This window comes from Mizuhopecten yessoensis, unplaced genomic scaffold (assembly GCF_002113885.1).
Source record: "Mizuhopecten yessoensis strain PY_sf001 unplaced genomic scaffold, ASM211388v2 scaffold1855, whole genome shotgun sequence".
Lineage (NCBI taxonomy): Eukaryota > Metazoa > Mollusca > Bivalvia > Pectinida > Pectinidae > Mizuhopecten > Mizuhopecten yessoensis.
In genome coordinates this window covers 164,841-174,664 of record NW_018404255.1, presented here as the reverse complement: position 1 = coordinate 174,664, position 9,824 = coordinate 164,841, and the positions used below count along the sequence as shown (strand labels likewise).

General features: G+C 36.7%; 1 protein-coding gene across 1 annotated transcript in view; it reads left to right on the top strand.

The window, feature by feature from the left end:
• The window catches only part of LOC110441412 (beta-ureidopropionase-like), a gene marked incomplete at its 5' end in the record, with an annotated part of 79,140 nt that overhangs the window by 6,932 nt on the left and 62,384 nt on the right, over nt 1-9,824 (top strand). Inside the window, 2 exons of the mRNA XM_021484535.1 lie at nt 1,612-1,638; nt 6,773-6,813. Coding sequence (XP_021340210.1) covers nt 1,612-1,638; nt 6,773-6,813 — 68 coding nt within the window. The remainder of the gene's footprint in view (nt 1-1,611; nt 1,639-6,772; nt 6,814-9,824) is intronic.

Below are 9,824 nucleotides of genomic sequence, written 5' to 3'. Positions count from 1 at the left end.
GTACTTATTTATTATATTTTCCAACAAGGAATTATTCATTGATATAAGAATAACATCTAGGACTTCAGCAAAATAGTAATTTTACTTTATACATTATCATAAACGTTTACGATACTTCAAATCTTGAAATTCCAATTACATGAATTTAATATTACCTTTATACACTATCAATACATTATAGATGCAAAATAAATACACTTTAAATACAGTATAAATACACTTACAACACAAGTGATAAAACACACGTAATACTTGAGAATACCCTGACCACTCTGTGGTCCCTATTACTCCCTTTAGCAATCTAACGAGATATCACAGTGTCCTTGATTTATCAATGTAACAGAATCANGTTCGGTTCTATTGCATTTTAATGCTTATAAATAGAAACATTCTGAAATACACAATAAAAGTATGTATACGCTCTACATGCATATATGTCACATTCGGGTAAAATACAATCTACAAATCTCAACAATTCAATGACCAGTACTCAGATAATAAAATTACAACACTTTCTTGTACTTATTTATTATATTTTCCAACAAGGAATTATTCATTGATATAAGAATAACATCTAGGACTTCAGCAAAATAGTAATTTTACTTTATACATTATCATAAACGTTTACGATACTTCAAATCTTGAAATTCCAATTACATGAATTTAATATTACCTTTATACACTATCAATACATTATAGATGCAAAATAAATACACTTTAAATACAGTATAAATACACTTACAACACAAGTGATAAAACACACGTAATACTTGAGAATACCCTGACCACTCTGTGGTCCCTATTACTCCCTTTAGCAATCTAACGAGATATCACAGTGTCCTTGATTTATCAATGTAACAGAATCAAAGCAACACGATAGCTCGCCCTTGTAAGGTATGATACTTTCGATTGAGCGATCGTAATGGGTAACAGTCTTATTCAGACATACCCCATCATTGAAAGCTAGGTCTCTAGTATACTTATAACCAACAAGTAATGATCTGCTCTCGTGTAGCATCTGACGCAGAATGGCAAATGGCAGACTGGCCGAAGGGCTGTGGCCATGCACACTGGCCAAGAGGCCCTGCACGCTGGCTGAGAGGCTGTGGCTGAAAGGCGATACATGTGGTCTTGGCCGGCTTATATACCCATAGGCCCTGCCTTACCTGTCAATCACCCGGAGATAGTTCGCATCACCTATGTGTTTTGACCGGTGCTAGGTCAAGACCAGCTCTGCTCTAGCGCGTAAATAACATCGAAAATGCAGGGGAACACATAGATTTGAAATAAAACAGCTAGCTCGGTACGTTTTCATTACAATATTGTCATCCTGTACATTTTTTGCCTGCCAAAAATTCTGGAAAACTGACACTAAGATGATTTCATGTAAAATAACCTGATACAAAATAAGAAATATCACAAAGAGTAAAATTGTGTTTAAGGAGAACATGTTATAACAGAAATGTGACATTAAGTGACATGTTGAGTGGATTTTACAGAATTAAGGGACATGTTGAGTGGATTTCACAGAATTTACTGATATATTTTCAAAGAAATATAACTACGTGTTTGTAACTGCAATACAGACTGCATGCTTCTCTGTCATTTCAGCTCACAAGGATTTCGGACATTTCTATGGTGAGTTAACAAGATTTGTTTATTTTGAGGTAATGGAAGATAAGATTGATACAGCAAAGTATTCACTTTATTTCTTGTGCGTGGTTATGTATGGTTGTCTGGTGTTATCACGGTCTTGGTCAAATACATGTATTGTCCCAACGATGCATTTGGCTTGCCAGGCACATATTTCCTGTGAACATATACCATAGCCCCGTGAGAAATGATGTTGACCCACAGGTCAATTATGAAATGTTTTGTAAACTTAACAAAATAAAATCAATTATCAGAATCCCTAAAGTTATGATTACAAAATGGCCTCTACAGTTATATCCAATGGACGTAATACAGTTCTTGATTAGTTGTGATTGTAAAACACAAAAGGGTTTTGTAAAGGTATATTGGAGATGGTAGGTATCAGATCTACTAGAAAATACAGAGGATAAGAACATATCTGGATTACTCTTACTCATTTATTTTGAAAAAAAAATGGATTCAATGGAAACCAATTGTATTATAGAAGCTGTTAGATTTTAAGCTTATGCCCCTACCACTGCATCCATCTATCTGTCCGTTAACTTGCTCTGGGAATGTAGCTGTGTCAAGTCTTTTGTGTCATATTCTTCAGTTGATGGAAGACATCCATTGTCACTGATACTGAATATAGACAGTTCAATCCTTTGTCTGTTGTATTTGTGACATTGTTTCATCTTTGCAATAAATTACTTATTTCTCGTAATAAATTTCTGTATCTATCATTGTAAATAGAGGAGAATTATACCTACAATTGCCATTGGAAAATGATATCTATTGTATTATGAAATGATAGAAAAATTTGTCTAATACAACCAAGAACATAAGAGGGCATGTATATGTATTAAAGATGTGGGATTTTATTGACACTATTCTTGCTTGTATGTAATGATGTTAAATGACAATAATAATTATTTATAAAAGAATTTGTTTTTTGTTTTGTTGATTATTATTTTCTCTGACAGCAAAATCATTGTGTAGGAGGTTGTAAAATATCTTCAATTTATTATTATGTATTAAACAGGAAGGAAGAGTGAGTGAAGAAATTCTCTGCATAAATGTTATATTTATGTTGTCAAAATAAAATGTGAATACCAAAAAAGGTTCATTCAGTATAGACAGGGTTCAGTTCAGTCAGTTTACACTTATTATAGACAGGGTTAAGTTTATACTGAATATAGACAGGGTTCAGTTCAGGCAGTTTACACTTATTATAGACAGGGTTCAGTTTATACTGAATATGGACAGGGTTCAGTTCAGTCAGTTTATACTGAATATTGACAGGGTTCAGATCAGTCAGTTTATACTGAATATTGACAGGGTCCAGATCAGTCAGTTTATACTGAATAAGGACAGGGATCAGTTCAGTTAGTTTATACTGAATATGGACAGGGTTCAGTTCATTCAGTTTATACTGAATATAGACAGGGTTCAGATCAGTCAGTTTATACTGAATAAAGACAGGGTTCAGTTCAGTCAGTTTATACTGAATATAGACAGCGTTCAGTTCAGGCGGTTTATACTGAATAAGACACAGGGTTCAGTTTATACTGAATATGGACAGGGTTAAGTTCAGTCAGTTGACACTGAATATAGACAGGGTTCAGTTCAGTCAGTTTATACTGAATATAGACAGCGTTCAGTTCAGGCGGTTTATACTGAATAAGACACAGGGTTCAGTTTATACTGAATATGGACAGGGTTAAGTTCAGTCAGTTGACACTGAATATAGACAGGGTTCAGTTCAGGCAGTTTATACTGAATATGGACAGGGTTCAGATCAGTCAGTTTATACTGAATAAAGACAGGGTTCAGTTCAGTCAGTTTATACTGAATATAGACAGGGTTCAGTTCAGGCAGTTTACACTGAATAAGACACAGGGTTCAGTTCAAGCAGTTTATACTGAATATAGACAGGGTTCAGTATATACTGAATATAGACAGGGTTCAGTTTATACTGAATATGGACAGGGTTCTGTTCAGGCAGTTTATGATGAATATGGACAGGGTTCAGTTCAGGCAGTTTACACTGAATAAGGCAGGGTTCAGTTAAGGCAGTTTATGATGAATATGGACAAGGTTCAGTTAAGGCAGTTTATACTGAATATGGACAGGGTTCTGTTCAGGCAGTTTATACTGAATATAGACAGGGTTCAGTTCAGTCAATTCATACTGAATATAGACAGTGTTCAGTTCAGTCAGTTTATACTGAATATGGACAGGGTTCAGATCAGTCAGTTTATACTGAATATAGGCAGGGGTCGGGTCAGGCAGTTTATACTGAATATAGACAGGGTTCAGTTCAGTCAATTCATACTGAATATAGACAGTGTTCAGTTCAGTCTGTTTATACTGAATATGGACAGGGTTCAGTTCAGGTATTTTATACTGAATATAGACAGGGTTTAGTTCAGGCAGTTTATACTGAATATAGGCAGGGTTCAGTTCCGGTAGTTTATGCTGAATATAGGTAGGGTTCTGGTCAGGCAGTTTATACTGAATATTGACAGGGTTCAGTTTAGTCAGTTTATACTGAATATAGACAGGGTTCTGGTCAGGCAATTTATACTGAATATGGACAGGGTTCAGATCAGTCAGTTTATTCTTAATATAGACAGGGTTCAGTTCAGGCAGTTTATACTGAATATAGACAGGGTTCTGGTCAGGCAATTTATGCTGAATATGGACAGGGTTCAGATCAGTCAGTTTACACTGAATATGGACAGGGTTCAGATTAGTCAGTTTATACTGAATATGGACAGGGTTCAGATTAGTCAGTTTATACTGAATATGGACAGGGTTCAGATTAGTCAGTTTTTACTGAATATGGACAGGGTTCAGATCAGTCAGTTTATACTTAATATAGACAGGGTTCAGTTCAGTCAGTTTATACTGAATATGGACAGGGTTTAGTTCAGGCAGTTTATACTGAATATAGGCAGGGTTCGGGTCAGGCAGTTTATACTAAATATAGACAGTGTTCAGTTCAGTCAGTTTCTAATCAATATGGACAGGGTTCAGTTCAGGTATTTTATACTGAATATAGACAGGGTTCAGTTCAGTCAGTTGATACTGAATATAGACCGGGTTCAGTTCAGTCAGTTTATACTGAATAAGGCAGGGTTCAGTTCAGGCAGTTTATACTGAATACAGACAGGGTTCTGGTCAGGCAGTTTATACTGAATATGGACAGGGTTCAGATCAGTCAGTTTATTCTTAATATAGACAGGGTTCAGTTCAGGCAGTTTATACTGAATATAGGCAGGGTTCAGTTCCGGTAGTTTATGCTGAATAAAGGTGGGGTTCTGGTCAGGCAGTTTATACTGAATATTGACAGGGTTCAGTTTAGTCGGTTTATACTGAATATAGACAGGGTTCTGGTCAGGCAATTTATGCTGAATATGGACAGGGTTCAGATCAGTCAGTTTATACTGAATATAGGCAGGGTTCGGGTCAGGCAGTTTATACTAAATATAGACAGTGTTCAGTTCAGTCAGTTTATACTGAATATGGACAGGGTTCAGATCAGTCAGTTTATTCTTAATATAGACAGGGGTCAGTTCAGGCAGTTTATACTGAATATAGACAGGGTTTAGTCCAGGCAGTTTATACTGAATATAGGCAGGGTTCGGGTCAGGCAGTTTATACTAAATATAGACAGTGTTCAGTTCAGTCAGTTTCTAATCAATATGGACAGGGTTCAGTTCAGGTATTTTATACTGAATATAGACAGGGTTCAGTTCAGTCAGTTGATACTGAATATAGACCGGGTTCAGTTCAGTCAGTTTATACTGAATAAGGCAGGGTTCAGTTCAGGCAGTTTATACTGAATATAGACAGGGTTCTGGTCAGGCAGTTTATACTGAATATGGACAGGGTTCAGTTCAGGCAGTTTATACTGAATATAGACAGGGTTCAGTTCAGTCAGTTGATACTGAATATAGACCGGGTTCAGTTCAGTCAGTTTATACTGAATAAGGCAGGGTTCAGTTCAGGCAGTTTATACTGAATATGGACAGGGTTCAGATCAGTCAGTTTATACTGAATATAGGCAGGGTTCGGGTCAGGCAGTTTATACTGAATATAGACCGGGTTCAGTTCAGTCAGTTTATACTGAATATGGAGAGGGTTCAGTTCAGGCAGTTTATACTGAATATAGACAGGGTTCTGGTCAGGCAGTTTATACTGAATATGGCAGGGTTCAGATCAGTCAGTTTATACTTAATATAGACAGGGTTCAGTTCAGGCAGTTTATACTGAATATGGACAGGGTTCAGTTCAGGCAGTTTATACTGAATATAGACAGGGTTCTGGTCAGGCAGTTTATACTGAATATAGGCAGGGTTCAGTTCAGGTAGTTTATGCTGAATATAGGCAGGGTTCTGGTCAGGCAGTTTATACTGAATATGGACAGGGTTCAGTTTAGTCAGTTTATACTGAATATAAACAGGGTTCTGGTCAGGCAATTTATACTGAATATGGACAGGGTTCAAATCAGTCAGTTTATTCTTAATATAGACAGGGTTCAGTTCAGGCAGTTTATACTGAATATAGACAGGGTTTAGTTCAGGCAGTTTATACTGAATATAGGCAGGGTTCGGGTCAGGCGGTTTATACTGAATGTAGACAGGGTTCAGTTCAGGTAGTTTATGCTGAATATAGGCAGGGTTCTGGTCAGGCAGTTTACACTGAATATGGACAGGGTTCAGATCAGTCAGTTTATACTTTATATAGACAGGGTTCAGTTCAGGAAGTTTATACTGAATATAGACGGGGTTTAGTTCAGGCAGTTTATACTGAATATAGGCAGGGTTTAGTTCAGGCAGTTTATACTGAATATAGACAGTGTTCATGATCAGTTCAGGTAGTTTATGCTGAAAATAGGCAGGGTTCTGGTCAGGCAGTTTATACTGAATATGGACAAGGTTCAGTTAAGGCAGTTTATACCGAATAGACAGGGTTCAGATCAGTCAGTTTATACTGAATATAGACAGGGTTCAGTTCAGTCAGTTTATACTGAATAGACAGGGTTCAGTTCAGGTATTTTATACCGTATAAAGAAAGGGTTTACTTTTAGTAAGGTTTGACTGTATTGACATTTAGACCTGAGCTTTCTTTTCAGGCTCAAGCTACGTGGCTGCACCAGATGGGACACGTACTCCGGTAAGTTGTTGCCTGTTATAGATTTTGTATAATTTATCAAAAGTGCTACAAATTAACTAGTATGTATATAAAAATTATATTCTTATGGAAGATTCAATTACCTTTTAAAAACACATCACCCTATTCACTGAATACCCTTGACTAGTAGAGAGCAATATCACTGTTGAGTGGTGCTATAATTATTTAGTGTTTCTTTGGCACATATTGATCATAGAAAGTATCTAGCAGGGCAGGAATTGAATGAATCATTTGGAGAGTGCTGAAGACATCCTTAGCCCTCCTCTCTCAAAGTGGCCAATCTCCTCATCCTTTTCTTTAAAGTTCAGCACCAGTGTTTGCTGTAAATTATATCTTATTATTTCACATGTAGTTTTCTGATATAAAAGCTTTATTTGTTCAGATGAATAACCTAGTCTCATTTTTAGCTCACCTGGTCTGAAGGAGACCACTGAGCTTATACCATGGCACAGGGCCAGTCTGTCATCAATCTGGCGTGTGCCAGTAAACTTTTTGGCATGGTGCAGCGTCCATCCGTCAACTTCTTCTAAAGATCACAAAGGCCTACATGACATTTGGCCAGTAGCATCCTATGATGGATCCCAACAAAGTTTGTGAATGAAAATTACCTTGATCTACTTTCAAGGTCACAGGGGTCAAATAGGTCTAAATCTTCAAACGACTTCTTCTGAAGATCTGAGAGCCCTAGAGTCATGATATATGGCCAGTACCATCCTATGATGGCACACAACAAAGTTTGTGAATGAAAATGAACTTGACCTTCTTTCAAGGTCACAGGGGTCAAATAGGTCTAAATCTTCAAACGACTTCTGATGAAGATCTGAAAGGCCTAGAGCCATGATATTTGGCCAGTAGCATCCTATGATGGAGCCCAACAAAGTTTGTGAATGAAAATGGCATTGAACTACTTTCAAGGTCATGGGTTAAATAGGTCTAAACCTCCAAACAACTTCTTCTGAAGATCTGATTGCCCTACGTCATGATATTTTCCAGTAGCATCCTATGATGGAACCTAATGAAGTTTGCGAATAAAAATGACATTGACCTACACTTTCAAAGTCATATGTCCGTCATGCGACACCATCCTTATACCACCTTAGTTGTTGCTAAAACAATAAACGAATAACAACAAACAAAACCCTTCAACAAACAAATTCCCCCACCAGCATCCTTTGTTTGAGTTCAACAACATTTGCACATGAATATGCCTATGTATACTTTCAAGGTCACAGGGGTCAAATAACTGTAAACCTTCAACCGCTTCTGATGAATATCCAATCAACGTAATATCACAATATTTGGCCAACAACTCAATGTAACAAAACAAACAGGTGAGCGATACAGGCCCTTCTGGGCCTCTTGTTTCTTTAAAATACTACTAATCCTGAACAGTTTACTGGATATTGACCAATTTTGTCTGGATCATCCTTGGGCAAAGGGGACTAAATGCTGTATACATGCAGGGTATGACTGCCCTTGAGAGCAGGAGGGGCGGGGCCCAATAGGGGAAATTTGGGTGCATTTCTAAAATCCTTCTCCCTTCATACAAAACTATATGCCAATACATTGTAACTAGGCGATTCCTACTTGTCCTGCTCCACCGTTCTTTTTCATGACCACCAAAATATCTCATACATACTATTTGATATCTTCAGAGAACACTGTCAACTCAAAGTGTTCTCCCTTTTGTTACTGGTGTCAACATCTCGGGAAGGTGTAAGGCTATAAATGTAACTCTTCCAACGAAGATAGATTGACCATGATCAGAGTGTGCAACAATCGTCACAATACATCAATCAGTCGAAAGTTCACAATAGGATTATCATGGAAATATTTTTGTTATTATTCATCATCAGATGGCGCATCCTCGATACTTGGGGGGTTATGTTCTCTTACACTTTCTGCACCCTGGAATATATCATAGCAAAATTGAAGGCACATGGCTAGCTAATAAACCTGACCAATTGCAAGGCTGATACCTGCCTTTGAAGATTACAGAGGAGCAACACCCAACATAAAAATGTTACTGTTACGCTGCCCTGAGAGTCAACAAAAGACTATGACGTCTCATTCCTGTTTCGTGTACACACGACAAGAGACTTTGCGACAGTCATGAAATCGCAATCATGTTAATGTTGTTCTTAAAAATTATGATACACCCACTGACCCAAGTCAGATATTTTTAAATACCGTAAAAACCCATGTAATTTGCGCACCTGTGTAATTTGCGCAGGTAATTTTTGAGGCTGAAAATCGGGAAAAAAAGCTTCTATTCAAATATTTTGTGCACCCAAAAAATCTGGAAAAAAAACCCGATGTTCATGCTCCAAAAATTGATCTCTGAATAATTTTATTTTAAATATATTTCTTATGAATTTTTTTTATTGACGTAAAATGATATTAAAAACCAAGAAGAAACTACGTAAAATGTGTCTTTTGTTGTTCGTTTTCTTTGAATTATCTGATCACACATGACACACACGTGTGCGCATATTGGCATACATCAATTTATTTTAGCAATATTTTATTTTTCGGCGATTCTCTGGCAAAGGAATTTGGCTAAACTTTCTTTGTTAACGGTTACCTATTTAATAATACTTTTCACATAAACTCAGATAACAACACATTATGTATCAACTGTATCATTTATTAATGTTTGACATAAATAAATTTGTTGACCGTCATTTGTCTTAGACTTCCGTGTACCAAGGGAGATAATCCAAGATGGCGATCTCCCAGAATTGTCGATCTTTTCCTGAAAAAAACTTGAAATTTTCTATACCTGTGTATTTTACGCACCCCCCACTTTGGGTATTTAATTTCTGAAAAAAAGTGCGCAAATTACATGGGTTTTTACGGTAGATGTTTATTTTCATAATTTCTACTTATAGTGCATTTGTTTTTCACAACTGGATTGCCATGTTTGATGTTGATAGGAACAGACTGGCTATTTAAAAAGAAATCAGAGTATGTGTTTAATTAATGATAAATTG